At 37.2% G+C, this 19,181-nt stretch overlaps 1 protein-coding gene across 1 annotated transcript in view; it reads left to right on the top strand.

The window, feature by feature from the left end:
- The window catches only part of BMT2 (base methyltransferase of 25S rRNA 2 homolog), a 97,295-nt gene that overhangs the window by 28,330 nt on the left and 49,784 nt on the right, over positions 1 to 19,181 (top strand). Inside the window, exon 3 of the mRNA XM_036875599.2 lies at positions 2,042 to 2,212. Within this exon, the coding sequence (XP_036731494.2) occupies positions 2,042 to 2,212 (171 nt within the window). The remainder of the gene's footprint in view (positions 1 to 2,041; positions 2,213 to 19,181) is intronic.

Below are 19,181 nucleotides of genomic sequence, written 5' to 3'. Positions count from 1 at the left end.
ACAGAGCAGAAGTTTTCAATTTTAATGAACAAAACTTCTCAATTCTTTCTCTCATGGATTGTGACTTTGATTTTATATCCAAATAGTCATTTCCAAACCCAAGTTTATCTAGATTTTCTCCTAGGAAATTTACAAGACTTTATAGGAGTTTTATAGTTTTGTGTTTTACATTTAGATCTATGATCTATTTTGAGTTAATTATTGTGTAATAGGTTCTGTATCTAGGTTCATTTTTTTGATATGTGGATATCCAGCAGTTTTTCCAGTACTGTATGGTTAAAAAAAACCAAAAAACTATCTTTACTCCATTGTATTGCCTTTGCTGTTTTGTCAAAGATCAGGTAAGAATATTTATCTGGGTCTATTTCTGCACTCTCTTTTCTTTTCCACTGATCTGTTTATTATTTCATCAATACCACATTGTCTCAATTACAATGGTTTATAATAAGTCTTGAAATCAAATAGTGGTGAGTCCTCTGCTTTGGTCTTCTCAGTATTGTGTTAGCTCTTCTGGGTCCTTTGCCTCTCCATTTGAACTTTAGAGTCTATTGGTATGCACAAAATAATTTGCTATGATTTTGATTTGGATTGTGTTGAATCACACAAATTGGGAAGAACAGATTATCATAATAGAATTGCATCTTTCCTATCCATGTTCTTGTTATATCTCTCCATTTATTCAGTTCCTTAATATTGGTGTTTTTTTTTTTATTTCAAATTTGAAATGTTCTTTCATATCTGCAATTGCTTAATCATATATAACTAATATTGAAGTGAAATATTACAGTTTTCATCCCTTTTATGGCTGTTTTTGTTTTCTGTATTTTTGAGAATCTTCATCCACTGAAAATCTTTGTCTTTCTCTTCCATTCTAATATAGGTGCTGGGTTCATGGGGCCTTCCTTTAATGTACTTGTCTATTATGTTACAGTGTTTCTAGACGTGTAGGTGTAGGTGTTTTGGGGGCTTACTTTGTTTCTTTATTCCAAAGAACCTTGCACTTGATTGCTACAAATACAAAAATGGACTTCCTTTAATAAATATTGCCCTCTTTTGGTCTGACTTACAATTTCTTCATATTTATAAATTATAACATCTCAGTAAGTTTTTATCGTTAATTTGCTTCATTCTTTCCCTTTATTACCAAGCCTCCAGAGATACCTTCTTTCTTCAAGTTGCCTCTTTTCTTCTCGAGAAGCAGTATCTTCTCAAGGCTCTCATCTTCTGTGACATGTATTTTTCAAACTCTTTCTTTTAACCTTGCAGAGGCTAATTCTTTGATTCACTATTCACTATGTCCCATTCTCTTCTGAACATTTCCCCAGAGTTGAACCTTCTCTTAGTGGTGAACCTTAGCTGGCATTAATCTGGGTTTTTTTGCACTTCTAAGATCCCATCATATCTTAGTCTCTTTTACAGATTCCTCATCTGACTATCCTTTATGTGTTTCCAAAGTCAACTCAGTTATAAAAACTTATGTTCAAACTTTTGTTTTCTCTGAATGTTTACCTTTGTGGTAGGATACCATTATACCTGAACTAGATTTGTATGCCCTTCTTTTAGAGCAGATAAGAAGATAATGATTCTTAATATGTTGACAACCTAATTTTGTTTTAATAAACCAGTAAGGATCTGAGAAACAGCTATTGCGGTATTTGTCTACTACCAATAATACTGGCTCATAATTAATTATACTATTCTTCTTGGATGCTATCACTGAGTCACAGTTATCTGAGCTCTTCTGGAAGAACTTAGTTTTAGTTCAGAATGAAGTTCAGCAAAACATATAGGCACATCTGTACTACTGAAAAGCATGCTTGTTACGTATTAAATATAATTTGTGATTATGCTTTTGTTGTATGGTAATTTTAAAATTTTGCAAGTACTACCAGGTACTCAAATTTATCTCTGTGTAACATTTTCAAAATAGGATTCTGTAATTTGAAAGTTTCTCATTTTGATTAATACAGGCTATTGTTTTTCCATTTTATTTTATATTCATACCTAGTGTTTTTAAAAATAACTTTGCATTGCCTTGTAGTGTATGCAGAGAATATTTCCAAAATGGTGGGAAGAGAAAAGCACTTGAAAAAGATGAAAAAAGAGCTGTACTCACTTCTAAGACCACTCCAGCCTTAAGTACACATGAGTCTTCTAAACTTGACGGTCATTTAACGAACCTCAGCTTTACAAACCCTGAATTTATAAATGAGTAAGTATACTTTTTTTAGTTATTAATGTTATCTTGGATAGCTGTGTTTATATCATAAAATAGTGTAATGATTTATAAGTAATGGGCAGTTTGCTTGCTCCCCTAATAATATGTTAAGCTGAGAAATGCAGATTTGTAATATTATTAGGTAGAAAACTAGCATAAAATTTTAAGGGGTATCTGGAATGCTTATGGTTCTGTAATAGATTGTCCTTAAAATAAGAAAGAATCGTTCATTAAATGTAATGTTCTTATGGAAATACAAAGAATCAAAATAGCTAAATCCAGTTAAACTATGTTTAATTTAAAGTGGCTATCCACTAAGAAATCACAAATAATAAAGGGAAAATTATTAGTAGAACCAATTGCCATTATTTTACTGTCACTATGAAAGTCTGCCTACTTAGTAATATATATAGATACAAATTTTATTGAATATGTACATGAGTATTTTTCCAGTTTTATTGAGATATAATTGACATACAACATTGTATATGTTTAAAATGTACAACATATTGACCTATATATGTATTGAGAAATTATTAAAAGTTTATTGTCATCTCACATAGTTAGAATTTTTTTCCTTGTAATGAGAACTTTTAATATCAAGTCTCTTAGTAGCTGTCAAGTGTACAGTTCAGTATTGTTTACTATATTCGTCATGTACATTACATTCCCAGAACTTATTTATCTTATAACTAGAAGTTTGTACCTTTCAACCAATTCCCCAACCCTTCACCTCTGACAACCACAAATATGATCTCTGTTTCTATGTTTTCTTAGATGCCACATATTAGTGAGGTCATATAGTATTTGTCTTTCTTTGACTTACTTCACTTAGACAGATGCCCTCAAGATCCCTCCATGTTGTGGTAAAATGACAGGATTTACTTCTTTTTTATGGTGCTGAACTTGAATAATCTAGAAACATTTTTGATAGATATTGAAAATTAACCATGAAAATAAAATAAAATTAACCTCTTACAACAGTTCCAAATCTGTAGATATCAACTTTGATTGCTTTGGTTACTTTGATTTTACGTGTTGAAAATATTATCAATTGGTTATAAACAATTTTATTTAAAAATTAATGTACCTTTGAATTAGTTCAGTGGGAAAGGATAAGGCATCTTTACTTTTATTGAAAAGTTACTACAAAGCTTACATGCCATAGTGACTTACTAAATATCCTATGACCCAGTTGTTATGAACATTAAGTATTTTTAAATGTTGACCAATATAAGAAATTATAATTATACTGCTGTCAAAAACAGGTACATACGGAAAATATCAACCCTAGAATTTCTTTATGATTCTTTCTTATAGTCTCTGTTTCATTGTTGAGATTACCTTATTTGTTGAGTCACTGTCATCATATTTTCCTTTAATTCTTTAAACACATTTTCTTTTAATTGAGGTCTTTGTCTGCTAAATTCAACATTTGGACTCACTCAGATTTTATTTACTGCTTTTTTTCTTGAGTATGGACCATGCTTTCCTGTTTTTCTTTGCCTGTCTCATTTTGTTAAAAACTGTATTGATACATTTTTGGTAATACAGAAACTTTGATTTCGGATTTTCCCCCAAGGAAAGGAATGGTGGTGGTAGTGATATTTTAGTAATTTGCCTGGACTTAATGTGTGGGAATTGTCTCCCTTGCAATTTGTACATGATTGGTATTTTACTTTTTAGGATAGTTTGCTAGTGTCTTTGTCTACATAGTTTAGTGGTTAATGAGAGGTCAGAGGTAGTACTCACACACCACTAAGTCTTCCATTTTTTGCCATGGATGTGTTTTGATTGGGGAATGCATTTCAAATTGAGGCAGTTTTCAAGTCTGCCTCATCTTTTATTTTTCACAAGGTTCTCTTGGGTCTGCTGTGCATATTCAGTTAGCCTCCTGGTCAGCCAAGGCTACATGGGAAGTTTATCTAGCTGCTCTATGCCTCTCATTTCCAGGAGCTTTCTATTAAATTTCTGATTAGTTCTCCTAGTCTGCAGCTCAGCCCAACCAAAACTGCAACCATAGCTGCTATCTTTCCTGTTTGTTTCTACAAAATTTGCTGCTTTTACTGACAGTGCTCTGTGTGGAATTTTCAACCTTTGCTCCAAATCAAGCTAGCCTCTGCCAGCAGTGAGGCTGCTGCTTTTCATAGGCAGTCCTCTCCTTGAAGAACTTCCACACCAATTGAGCAGGAGGGGTGGGGGTTACAAAAGAAGCTTCAGGTAAGACCACCACACATCCTCACTGTTCTTAGATTCAGCTTATTTTCATGAATAAATACTTCTCAACTTACTTACCTTTGAGTCCTGAAATGGTTGTTTTTGACAATTGGATCCAATTTTATAGTTGTTTCTTGGAAAGTGGATTTGCCAACTTCTACCATGTCATAGTCAAGACAATTCTGTCTCTGGTTTAGTTTTAAATGAGAAAATTTACTTTTGTTTTACGTATTTAAAGGAAAGTACCCAAATATGGTTGTTACAGTTCAGGATTTACTTAGTATTGAAATTAAGCATTTAAATGACTTACCTAGGATGGCTAGGTTTAGATTTTCTTCTTTCTGAAAACTCTAGATTCCTTCATATAGCATATGGCCCCAACGTGTGTGTAGAATTAGTCCTCTGGCTCCTTGCCACCATTTTGCAGCCAATATTCTAGTCATATGGAACTACTTAAATTCCTTTAGTGGTGCATGCTTGTTCTCACTTTTTGGCAATTGCAAGTGCAATATAGGCTCTTTCTGATAAACTATTGCTCTATTATTTTAAGCTGTATTTAAGCATCATCCCATCCAGAACTTAATTTAAACTTCCCAAAAGAATTGATGCTCTTCGTGGGTTCTGTGATTCTGCTGCTGTTTTGTTCCTTCAGTTTTCCTTTGTTCTTATACTCCACATATGAGTGAAATCATTTGGTACTTGTCTTTCTCCGCCTGGCTTATTTCACTGAGCATAATACCCTCTAGCTCCATCCATGTTGTTGCAAATGGTAGGATCTGTTTTTTTCTTATGGCTGAGTAATATTCCACTGTGTATATGTACCACATCTTCTTTGTCCATTCATCTACTGTGGGTGGGGGGGGGTATGGGGAGGGCTGTGCAACACAGAGCAGACAAGTAGTGATTTTACAGCATCTTACTACACTGATGGACAGTGACTGTGAAGGGATATGTGGGGGGGACTTGGTGAAGGGGGGAGCCTAGTAAACATAATGTTCTTCATGCAATTGTAGATTAATGCAAAATAAAAATAAAAATAAATAAATAAATAAATAAAATAACTTAAACAAAAAAGAATTGATGCTCTTGGGTACCAACATTAAACCCTTTTTATACCTCTATTATACTACTTATCATACTATATTAAAATCAGTATTGTGTATTTTTCTGATTACAAATGAAATAAGAGAATCTCTCCCACCCTCATACATACATTCTCTTTTAGAGAGGGTAGATGAAATAGTGAATGGTCAAATGTTTATTTATAGATATTATCATACAAGAATATATGTAGTCCTTACTATCCAAGTCTATTTGACTTTTGACTTTGGATAGCAAGTTTAGATAGCAGGGGTTAACTTTTTCCCCAGTCTTATCTCAAAAATATGTATTAAAAGTAATTTTGATTTCTGGGTTCAGATAGCAAGAGCTTACATAGCAAAATAACTTTCATTCCTTTTTTTTATGTTGCACTTACATTTCATGAAAGTCTAATTTAAAACCAATGTTTGTTAATACTAGAGTCACTTTTAAAGTCATCTGTATCTCAAAATTGAGATGTGTGACACTTCAATCTGGATATAATATGATTGCTGGGAATTTTATTCCAAGCCCAATCACTACCCATTCCTCCTAATATTAAGATAACTGTGTCCTGACCCTTCCTCATCTTGTAAATATATACTTGTAACTGATTCAAAATAAATACTTAACTTTGCTGCATTTTTTAAGGTATTTTTATTTTTTTAAAACATTCACCAAATCGACCATATTCTGGGCCATAAAACAAACCTTAACAAATGTAGGAAGATAGATCATCTGAAAGTATTCTCTCAGACCACAGTACAATTAAACAAGAAATCAGTAACAGAAAGAGATCTAGAAAAATTCCAAAATATTTACAGAAAATCCCTAAGTACACAGCACAAACCTAAGTAACACATGGGTCAAAGAAGTCTCAAGAGAAATTTTAAAATATTTTTCGCTAAATGAAAGTGAGAATGCATCTTATAAAAATTTATGGGATGTAGTGAAAGCAGTGTTTAGAGGGGAATTTATAGCATTGAATGCATATCTTAGAAAGAAGAAAGATGTAAAATCAGTAATGTGTAAGCTTCTCTCTTAGGAAACTAGAAGAACAAGTGCAAGTTAGATCCAAAATAAGCAGAGAGGAAATAATAAAATAAGAGCAGAAATCAGTGAAATTGAAAACAGGGAAAACAAAAGAGAAAATCACTGAAACTAAAAGCTGGTTCTTTGAAGAGCAATAAACTCGATAATCCTCTGGCCAGGCTAACCAAGAAAAAAGAAAAGCAGCAGCACAAATTACTAATAGGGGCCATCACTACGAATCCCATTGACAGTAAAGGGATAATATAGGAATATTATGAATAACTATGTGCCCACAAATTTGATGATTTAGATGAAATGGACCAATTCCTAAAAAGAGACAATCTACCAAAACTCACACAAGGAGAATAAATAATCTGAACAGCTTCAGATATCTATTTTAAAAAGTTAAATCAATAATGAATAGCCCTCCAAAACAGAAAGTACCAGGCACAGTTGGTTACACTGGTAAAATCTACCAAACATTAAAGGTAAAAATGGTAATTCTGTACAGCCTGTTCTAGAATACAGAATCAGAGGGAACACTTTCTCATTCATTCTGTGAGGCCAGTAGAATGTTAAAGATACTGAACCAATCTTCCCATTTTCGAATCTGAAGTAAAACTAATGTGTTCCTGACTGATTATATAAACATGATTAGATATTGGCTATATTATCATCTGTATTTAGGGGGTATGCTATGCTGTAGTTTCTTGTGATTGATACAAATCTAAGGCTACTAGGAGACTAGAAAATTCATCTAATTGCCTGATGATGTTTTTTAATGACTTTATTATGAAAGCATCTACCAATTACAATTAGCGAGCTGTAGTTCTGCTTATGATTACTAAAGTTGTACTAAATTTCTTTGCCTCCTTCCCCCCTTTTCTGGCCAAGTTCATTAAGTGGTCTATCATCAAGCAAACAACCCAAGCTACATTGTTTACAGTCATTTCAGGCTAGTGATACTTTTTTCAAATACTACTTTATTATTCAAATAGAAGAAATTGAGAAGACTCAATGATGAGAGACTGTGTAGGAACTCAAAAATAATACCCTCTTTTTAAAGGATGATATGGTAAAAAGAGTACTGCTTTATAAACATCCCTTTGTTGGATATTTGGATTGTTTTCTTTCTCACAGTTTTTTCATTTCAGCATTTGTGCTTGAATTTTCATGTTCTTGTGTTGCCGGGCAACTGTGTCTGGGGAGGTCTCTCCCTGCACACCAGGTGAAACTTCAACCTGGACGGGGGAGGGTTCTTGACTCTGAACGAGAAAGAATTCTTGAACAGGTCGGAAGAGTGTAGGTAAGGAAAGAATTCATTAAAGCAAGAGAAGCAGGAAATGACAGTTGCCTTGCAGGCAGCAGAAAACAGGAAAGTGCAGAGGAAAAGGGGGAGAGTTCTTGGGGGTGGGGAGGGGATATCTTTCTCCCAGCTGGGCAAATTACCTTTGAAACCAAAATCAGGGAGAAATAAAGTGGGAGAAACCTGTTTATTGCTTACAAGCAGTCGTCTACTTCTGCTCTGCTTGCCTGTCTTTCTCACTACCCAGCTACAAAAAGGGACCCCACCAAACCTCTTTGGTCCAGATATACTCTCGCTTCCCCCACCCTTGTAATCACCCATTGATACGGAGATGGACAACTTCTCTCCACCCTTGGAAATACCTATTGATATGGAGATGCACAAGTCCAGGATTCTGGAAATAATGCAATTTTACCCACATCGGCCTGGAGCTCATTCACTTGCCAACTCCTGAAGCCAGAGTCGCCTGGTGTCCCATGTCCGCTTGGGTCTGCACAGCATAGGAACTAGCCCCTATTACCCCAGGATTTGGAGAAGCTGCAGAACGTGGGATGGAGTGAGATTGTTCTGAGAATGTCTCAAAGAAAGGAGATTTTCAGGCAGGCTCCTGCAGCTGCAGTTCCATCTGGGTCAGCCAGCAATAGGAATTTGCAGGCCCAAATCTGAGCTCCCAGCCACCCCATCCTACTTATCAGTGGTAAAATGGAAACTTGGAAAAAGAATGAAATAACAAAAGAACAAAACTCAGTAAGTTAAGTGTAACTCAAGGGGTGGGGAAGGGTAATCCTGGAGCAAAATACATTTAAAACTGAAATAAGTCAAAGAGAGAAATAAAGTTTAAGAAACCCGTTTATTTCTTACAAGCAGTCATCCTGTCTCTCTCTTGACCAGGCTGCAGCAGAAGAGAGCTCCATCCAACCTCTCTGGTCCAGATAAACCCTCACACACTCTTGTAATTGCCTATTTATATGTAGATGGCTAATGCTCTTCACCTCTCGAAACACTTACTGATCTGCAGATGCACTAAAGCCAGGTGAGAGATTCTGAAAATACTGCAATTTTACCCACAGCCCACCCCTCCAGAAATTTCACCTTACAATCTGCACATTTCCCATCTTCTGCATGGGGACTAGCCCCTATGTGAGAAAACTGGAGCATTGTTACCAGGCTGATAACATAAAATAGCAACAGCAATAAAATCATGATAATCCTCAAGCCGGAGGCTTTAGCTAGGTTCAAAGTCCTAGGCAGATAAAGTCCATGGCTCGCTCATTCCACAGGCAGTCAGTAGCTGAACAGGTAGGGAGTTCAGAACAATCATCACGTGGCAGCTGCAGCCATGGTGTGCATCCAGGCCACAAGAACTGTAGAAGAAAATAACTGTATACATGTTTTAATGACACCAGTGTAGACAAATCTTGCTCATCAGGTAGGATACATGCAAGAGAGTGGTTCTGTGATAGGACAGTGTTAGGAATGGGATCTCATTCTGGTCTAGTATACCAGACTTTCACTCCTCTCCCTGTGGGGGTTACTGATGGGTCTGTATGTAGGGCTATGGGAGGCACATGCACTGGCCATAATGGTAAGACAAAACTCCCCAGTAAGATGCTCTTAACTTCCGGCCTTTTGATTACACTACTGTCATCTTTGGGGGCCACTCTACTGTTACTCCAGGAACACAAAGGAGACCAGCTTCCAGGCCTTGTCCCCAAGGTGCCAGAAGAGCCAACTGTTGTTGGTCCATGTGTTGAAATGTCCAAGGCCACATAGTCTCCAGGTTGCTGTGGGACTCAGTCACACAGTGCACTTCTGACAGGGCTCTGCTGACCTCTTCAAAGGTCAAAGGCAGGCCCCACTGACAGGCTGCAGCCTACATTGTCTTCTGCCTGAGGCAGGCTATGCTGCTAGCCAATGCTCCTGGGCCACTGTGAAAGGCAAATGGTCTACAAGGCATTGCTGAGGCCACAGCTTACAGTTGTCTTCAGTCACATGGACATCCAGCTCACAGATCCCTGATGGGTCTGTCTCACTCAAGACCTTCATAGCCTTGACTGTCCATTTTGCAACAGCGGAGATCAATGCATATGTTTCATGACAGCCCCACCTGATGCCCTTTGGTACCAAATGGCATAAGGGCTTCAGAATTTGTGCTAAGTGCAGAATAAACACCAGTAGTTTACAAGACCCAAAACCTCTTGCAAAAATGCCATATTTATCTGTAAGGTAATCAAACAGCATAAAATCACAGTATTTGATGCCCTGTTCCCAAGGGGATTTGGGCTTCTTCCACTCAGCACCACTCTGCAAACGGTGGGGGTAGAGGGCAGGGAGGTCCCTGGAAACCCCCCTGGAGGGCCAGGACACACTGCACATTAACTGGGGACTATTAAATCATATGGCCTGTAGTCCACCACGTCTCCTAAGGTGTGGGCCTTGTCCCTCCCCTCAGTCAAACCACAACACCCAATTGTAGTCCTGTGGGGATGAGGGCCCAGGCAGAGCCTGAGTACTATCTCCCAGGAAGTCTTAAAGGGACACAGGCCAGACATGAGGCTTTGCCTCTGGCTTCCATGTCCTGGACCTCAGTGACTGGAACTGCTGCTCTGGCTTTAATTGGTGCCACAGTTCTAATAGGATCCTATTGGGCTGCCCATCAAGTTTTTCTTTTCATTACCCCAGCTTTTATCAAATCAACCCACATCTGGGTCCTCGAGACCTTCACAGAGCCTTTTGAACCTCTCATTTCAGTCGTAGCCTGTACTTCCTTCCAGGCTCTTATTGTTTCCACTGCCCCAGATCTGCTAAAGTACGAGTAGCCTCACTTATGGGCTGCCCTATGTTGGGGGCAAGAATAGTCACTAGGGATCCAAAGAGAGATAGGGGAGCTGTATGGAGCACTAGATTTCTCATTCCTACTGTGAACAACTCCTCATAGGGCCCTGGAGGTCCATATTATAGATGATATTTTTCATGCCCAGTTGCTCACAACACCTGTTGGAGCTCTGCATACGTTTCCCAGCTAGTGGGTAAGTATGGTAAATCACCCTGATTAGGCTAAACTGCCCTGATGGCTGTTGTCAGCCAGTCCAGAAGCACCTGATTCCCTGAGGTGTGACGGGCACTTTGCAACCGCAAAGGTGTGACAGAGAAGGGTGCGTCATCAGGGAAACCAGTCTACTCATTTCAGAACCCAACATAACAATGTTTTCCACCTCCATATCCCAGAGATGTTAAAGCCATGTAGACAGAGGTTCTGATGGCTTCTGCCAATACCAAAAGCTCATGTCCACCACCTCATCCTGGGTATAGGGGTGGAGCACTCCCTAGACAACTGGGGGAGGGGTGGCTCCTACACCTCAAGAGCCTGTGGTTGTGTTTTTACTTTCTTAATTATAACCAGGTGGGCCTTTAATATGGGAGAAGTTGGTGCCTGGGGCAGTGGCCTTGGCAACAGATTGGCCCTCGGCCCCACTCCCTCATCCTCTCCCAAAGCCACCTCCACCATCTCCCGAGCTGAAGGCACTGCTCTTTCCTCCCCCTCCCCCACAACCTTCTGCAATGTGGACTCTCCTACTGCCTCCCCGCCTTGCTGCTGCTAAGGAATTTTCCAGGAGCATGACCCGTCTTTTCAATAACTGTCTCTCTTCCTTAAGGGCGTCCCATAGGTCATTGCCCAGCTTCTGCAAGCAATGCTGAATTGTGTCTCTCTCCTCAATAACCCTCTCTCTCTCCTCAGTAATCTTCTCTCTCCTCAGTAACACATTCCACTATCTGGATGAAAAGAGATCCTACAGAGCCAGCTGCTACACAGCCACCCAGGGCCTCTAAGCAGTCTTCTGTCTGACAGAGGGCTAATTCTGCAGCTTCCTGTGTCTCCACTCTTCCCCAATTCTGGGGAAGGCCCCACAGTCTAGGAGGTGCTTTACCCTAGACCAGTTCCCCACTAGGGGCTCCCCACTTGGAAGTCCTACATATAGGAGGTTCCTGAGTGAAGCTTTATCCTCTACCACTGCGGCCATTGGGGCCTCACCATCATCCCTAATGGCAGCCCACCCAAGGGTCACACCCATTTAGACAGATTTCGGGTTCAGAGGTCCTGCTGACCTTTTCACACAACACTCTAAAATGTCATTACCAATTAATCAGCATGAGAGAAGAAACTCATTTGCCCTTTGTCTCCATTACTCTTGCTGTAAATAACACCACAGTTTTGACTCTTGATTCTTGGCAGCTAAGCCAGGACTATGAATGGGATCATTTCTTTATCCTCTAACTCTTTTTTTTTTTTGAGAATTGTCTGTTCATGTCAGTTGCTTACTTAAATAATGGGATCTTAAGTGTTCATCAATTTGTATGAGCTCTTAAGTACTCAGGATATTACTTGATAAGTATTGGAGTAGGGGCTTGACACATGCTTCATGGATGGCAGGAAAGGAAAGAAGGACATATTTAAGACAACAGAGTCATGTTTTTATCATTATGTACTTGAGGCTTGTCAATTGGTGGAGAAAAGGACAAAGGAAAAGATGGTTGCATTGAATAAAAGGAAAGACAATGAAGACTATTAGGTGGTCACTGCCAATCCAGAGTCTTTCTATGTAGGCTTTATCTCCATTCTTCCTTACATCATAAGATGTTGGACATATCTTACAAAGTGTGTGAGAGGGAATATAATATATGATGATAGGTAATGTCTAATAAAAGTGGACCTAATTAGACATATTAATGACAGTTTGGGGAGTTCAGTTCATAATAGTGATTTTGTATACCATTTTAGTGCTCTTTATCTTTTTTTTTAAGTTTTAGTTAGCAGTAGTTGATTTCTATTTGGTTTTAGCATTCTTTTTATTTTCATTGTTTTTTTTAATGTTGAAATTTTTCCAGTAAGTAAAAGATATTACAGTGGTAAAGGAAGAAGTTAAATGTCTTAAGTGTTTCAGTAGTTTTGCTTTTAGTTTGAAATGAATTACATGTGAAAATAAATATAAATTTGTCTCCAAAAGTAAAATTTTTCATTTATTTTACTGAAATGTTAATATGATAAAATGATGTTTACAAATCTCAGATATAGAGTTTTATTCTTATTATGAAGATATTAAGTCCCAGATATTAAGCTATTTCTACAGAAAGAGTGTATATTGACCAATTTGAAAATGTAAAGTTTTCCTCCACAGGTTTTTTTTTTTTGGTTTAAAATACACATATTGAAGATTATGAATAAGCTGAATGTAAATAATACATGCTTATTATTTGATCATTTCTAAAAAGTCAATAGTTTCTTTGCCAATTTTAACATTGGCTCAGAAAATATCCTTGTGGAAATACCTAACATTTTTGAGTCTCCTCTCCTTCATAAAAACAAAATAATACTGTAAAGTTTTATACCTATTTTTAAAAATGGGAAGAACTATGTATAACAGCCCCAAGCACTGAGCTTTCAGGTAATGACATAAAATCCTAGATGTTGAGAATGAAAGTAGTGATATAGGTTCAAAACATCATTTGGGTAACAGGTCAGTTAGCAAATGATTGTAAGAAGAATGCCATGATTGGAACTTCTGTAGTCTAACTCTATATAAAAGAAAATGATGACTACAAAATATTTTCTACCCAAAAATTCTGTCTGGAGAGATTCTTAAAGTAACTGTGCTTCCTTAGTAAGATTTAAAGCATTCCAAAAAAATTATGATGACCTCAGTTTTTAAAATTCTTAAGGTATGTTTACTGTGTCCTTTACTATTAAAGATTTACTATCTAAAGTTGTTTATTACTTTAGTAACTGTAACTGAATGTAATTTGATCTAATAAAAATGTAAAGCTAATTGTTTATATGCAAAATTATAGAAAGATAATTAAGGATAGAGTCTTTATAGTGTTTCAAGTAACAAATTTCTATTTTGGAATGAATAACTTAAAGCCTAAAGTCCTTCCTGAAACAAATATCAATGTTTTTCATTTTATGGGGTGGCAGAGCATGTGCTATCACCTGTTTTATGAGTCAGAATGGTACCAAGCAGTCTTCTAAATTACCGTTTAGGGGTTATTAACAGTCAACTTCATCCATATTCTTCTCTTCATCCTGCATTGTTATCTTTACAAAATCAAATCAGCCTTCATCTTAATCCATGTACTATGAAAACCTGCCTTTTGTTAGTCTATTAACTTGTCCTTTTCTAATAGCAGTGCATTCCCTTTCTCTCCCTGTCTCTTAAATGGGTCCTGGGTTCTCTGTTCTTCGCACTGCCTGTCCTCCCTTGGTAACTTAATTCACTCCCATAGCTTTGGTTACCATGTATATGCTGGTGATTCCAAATCTGAAGCTCCATTTCACACCTCCAACCTGACCTCTGTATATCTAGCTGCCTACTAGACATCTCTATTTGCTTTTGTATCTGCAAGATAGGATGAATGAGCTAATTTTCACCCCTTTCCTATGCTCTGAACTGCCCAAATCTATTTTTCTTCTAGTGTTCCCTGTGCCTTTGAATGCATATTTAGCCCAAGCCAGAAACTTTGAAGATTTATTCTTGCCTTGACTCCTTCCTCTATCTAAACCCTCCTATCAGTTCTAAGTTCTCAATATTGCTTCAGTCTACTTCCCTCTATCTTCATCTCTCAGTCTCCTATTTCCAGTCTTGCTCCAGTCAGTTCTCCACAGTTCATACTGAGAATTTTTTCTGAACTACAAACCTGTTAATGCTGATTCTCTTACTTAAAACTTCAGTGATTTTCTTTGCCCTTGAGGTAAAATCCAAGCTCAATATAAAAATATCATTCTTGATTGCTCTTTGTCTCCCTCCCTTCTCAGTACCTTTTCTTTTTAACTATATTACTGAGTAATATTGATCTTTTTAGTCGTAGAAAATTCTAGCTTCTGTTTAATGATTTTCCTTCTGTCTAGAACATTCTCTCACAATCCATAATACATTCCCTTCACCTAGATAATTTCATGTTAATCCTTACATATAGTCTTAAACATTCAGTTTTCTCAGGAACAACTTCCTTTACTTCTAGACCTGGTATAATCAACAAGGCTACATACTCCCCCTAACACAGCACATCTCACAGTATGGTCCATTGAATTCTAGGTTTCTGTAAAGCTTTCTTGGGGAGGTCTGCAAATTTCAAAGTATTTCCATGTTAATACTAACATTATTTACCTTTTTACTATTTTGCCATTTGTACTGATAGTTAAAAAGCTATGATAAAATTTCTGGCACGTTAGCACAAATCAAGGCAGTGGCACCATATTTATTAATAGTCATTGTATTCTTCACCAGGCTTTCAAAGAAAAAAACCATTTTCACTTGATTTTCATTGATGAAGCAGTAAAAATTATAAACTTCATTAAATTTAACCCTTGAATAATAGTCTTTTTAATATGCCATGGGATGAAATGGGAAGAACACAAAAAGTATTTCTGTCACATACTACAATAAAGTATGAAAGCAGAATGATTAACTATTTTCTATTCAGAGAGTTCAAGAAAATAAAAAACAAAACAAAGCCACTCTTCTCACAAAATTTTGGGGAAAATACACTTATTAAAAAAGTTTAATAGTTGTATATGATTTTTTGCTATTTTTTATAAATATAGTTTATAGGTATAGATAGATAGATAGATAGATAGGTAGATAGATAGATACAGCAGATAGATAGATAGATAGATAGGTAGATAGATAGATACAACCCATAAAAGCAAAAGTTCTTTGGGGTCTTCAGTAATTTTTAAGAGTACGAAGGGATTTTGAGCAGAAATTTTGACAGCCCCTCCTCTGACATACTGTATTTCCCTTAGATTGTTTATGGTTTGTCTTTTCTCTTAGACCACACTAAACTCTGTGAAGATAAGATCCACATTTGCCTTGTGGGAAACTTAATATCTAGCATAATGCCAGCACATAACTAGGCCTCCATTGAAAACCTGTTAAATTAATGAATTCAGCAAGCATGTATTGACTACTGTCTTGCATATTGTTGAAAATGAGTCTGGAGCTAACAAATTAGTTCAAAAAACCAGAAAGTGTATATAGAGATATTTCATCTGCATTTTTGTGAGCTATTTTGATTGGTGAAACTACATGATATCTGGGTATACAGAATATAACCTGAATCAGCCTCAAGAAAGATGGTAGAGTAGAAAGAGAAGGAAAGAAGGAAGAAATCTTAATTATGGAACTTTAGGGAATGCTTACATATGAAAGGAATGACGAGGAAGCTACAGTGAACCTGAGTTCAAAAGAATAATCACACTATAGATTATTATTAAACCTCTTTGGAGGTTTGGAGAGTAATGATATTCTTAAGAGAAGCATGATAGCAATTGGAAAGGTTAAGTTAGAGTATCTTTAAGGAAATTCGGATAAGGAGTTCTACCCAAGTGACTACAACACACATTTTATTTTGTACATGTAAGTCTATAGAGTGAATCTTTTATTATCTTGAATCACCTCCATAAGAATTTAACTGAATTTATTTTTAATGCTAATACAACACCCTTAACAAAATTAGAGGGTGGAAAGAGAGTACCATGTGGCTAAAGCTAAGGAACAGAAAATGTATATATATCAGGTAGGTTACACAGTAAATTGTGTTATTAGTCTGCAACTTTAATCATCACCTTGTTATCCCCAGGAGGATCATTTTCTTAATAATAATCTCCTATTTAGTATTTCTCAAAAGAGATACTTGAAGGGTCTGTTATTATTCCCTGCTTCTTTGTAGTTAAGTCTTTCTGAAACATTTTTTTTTCTTTCACTTAAAAAAATCACTGATTATGCTCAAAGCCTCTTAATTAGGATAACATGTTTCTTGATATTGAACCTCAGAAAACATTACTAATTTTAGATGGTGTGTTGGAGACTGATAGTACTTAATGTTTTCTTTGCCTTTTTTCTCTTAAATCACTTGCACTTTGATAAATAACTCATTCCTTATCACAGCAGTGTTTTTATATAAAAGAATAAAAATACTGATGTGATAACTGTCATGGTTAAAGATAGTACTATGCAGATTTCTACTATTTATGCTATACATACAACACAAATTTTTAGAGGTTTTAGATTAAAGTGCATTTCAAGGTAGAATATATTAAATATAGTTGGTCACAGAGAAAAGCTGATTCAAATGTATTACAACCACCTTTAAAAAGAATCAAAGAAGAAAAGATGGCGACATGAGAAGTGAGGCAGAAACCTCCTCCCAAAAACCACATATAACATGAAAATACATCAAATATAACTAATCCAGAAAGAAGACTGCAACAGATGGCCTACATAGGGGGAAAAGAGAAGACCTCACGGAAAAGCATAAAGTAGCAAAGCCACAATCTGGCAGGACTCAAGCCCTCCCCCCACCCAGCTCACAGGCAGGAGGAGGAAAAGTAGAGTAGGGAGAGAGTAGAAGCCCAGAACTGCTAAACACCCACCCCTGGAGATCTGCTTTGGGAGCATGAACCCACATTACATGGTATGCTGGAGGTTAGAGAGATTAGAAAGCAAAGACAGGCAGAATACTTTGGGAGACTGAGATTCCCAGAACTGGCCTCTCCAGGACAAAAGAAAGGCGGGCACTTTAAAAGACTTTCCAGTAGTGATAGGGCTGCAAAATGGGCAAGGATTACAGAGTTTGCTCCTCAGGAGAAAGGACAGGTGGGAAAATTATCATGGTGCACTTAGGTTAGGAACTTTCAGGAGCTTCAGGCACTGCATAACCCTAGCTGGCAATGCAATGCCAATGCCCCCAACTGTGATACACAGCCTGCCGCTCCTTCCTACTGGCCAGCACCAGTTTGTGAACCTGCTGCCCCTGCCATCACACCAGGCAAGCTGGAGGCTGGCCCCACCTACAGCAACTACAAGGGTGTAACACAGAGGCTCCTCCCTACATGCTTGGACCACTGGCCTTGGCAGTGAAGTCAAACACTGAAGTCAGAAAGTATGAGAGAGTACTTTCCTCCCAGCAAGCACTGGCGCCAATCACCTGCAACTCCACCATCTCTGCAGGTGCAAGGCAGCTCCAGAGAATAGACCTTCTGGGCACTAGAGGGCATCACCTGCAGAAAGTTATTATTCCATAGTGATCATTAGAAATATGAAACAGCAAAATAATCTGGTACAAACCAAAATCCTGCAAACACCACAAAGTGGGCTAAATGAAAATGAAATCAATAATCTTGATAAAGATTTCAAAATAAAATTCATAAACATGCTCACTGAGCTATAGAAAAATATTCAAGATTTCAGGGAGGACTTCAAAAAAGACATAGAAACTTTGAAAAATACAGTATCTGAAATGAAACATACAGTGGAAGGATTTCAGAGCAGATTAGATGAGGTAGAGGAGATGGTAAATGAAATAGAAATTAGAGAACAGGAATACAAAGAAGCTGAGGCACAGAGTGAAAAAAGGATCTCTAGGAATGAAAGAATATTGAGAAAACTGTGTGACCAATCCAAATGGAACTATAGATGTCCCAGAAGAAGAGAGAAAAAATAGGATAGAAAGTTCCTTTGAGGGAAACATTGCTGACAACTTCACCAATCTGGGGAAGGAAAATAGTCTCTCAGGCCATGAAAGTGCACAGATCTCTCAACACAAGGAACCCAAGGAAGACAACACCAAGACATATAAAATTAAAATGGCCAAGATCAAGAACAAGGACAGAGTATTAGAGCAGCCAGAGAGAGAAAAAGATCACATACAAAGGAAAACCCATCAGTCTATCATCAGATTTCTCAGCAGAAACCTTAGAGGCCAGAAGGGAGTAGCATGATATATTTAATGCAATGAAACAGAAGGTCCTCAAACCAAAAATACTCTCCCCAGAAAGATTAACATTTAAACTTGAAGCAGAGATAAAACAATTTCCAGATAAGTAAAAGTTGAGGTAATTTGCCTCCCACAGACCATCTCTACAGTGTATTTTACAGGGACTGCTATAGATGGAAGTGTCTAAGCTAAGGCTTAAATGTCACCAGAGAAAATAAAACCACAGTAAAGGAAGTACACCAATGAAGTACTAAGCAAAGGCAAACTTAAATCAGCTACCTACAAAGTCAGTCAAGGGATACACAAAGAGTACAGAATATGACACCTAATATATAAAGAGTGGTGGAGGAAGAAAAAGAAGGGAGAAGAAAAAAAACGTTTAGATTGTGTTTGAAATAGCAACTGAGTTAAGTTAGACCGTTAGTAAAGAAGTTGCCCTTGAACCTTTAGTAACCACGAATCTAAAGCCTGCAGTGGCGATAAGTACATATCTGTCAATAATCACCCTAAATGTATATGGTCTGAATGCACCAATCAAAAGACGCAGAGTTACAG

Source organism: Manis pentadactyla, chromosome 7 (genome assembly GCF_030020395.1).
Source record: "Manis pentadactyla isolate mManPen7 chromosome 7, mManPen7.hap1, whole genome shotgun sequence".
NCBI classification, from domain to species: domain Eukaryota; kingdom Metazoa; phylum Chordata; class Mammalia; order Pholidota; family Manidae; genus Manis; species Manis pentadactyla.
Note: the sequence above shows the minus strand (reverse complement) of the source record. Positions and strands in the feature narration are given on the sequence as shown.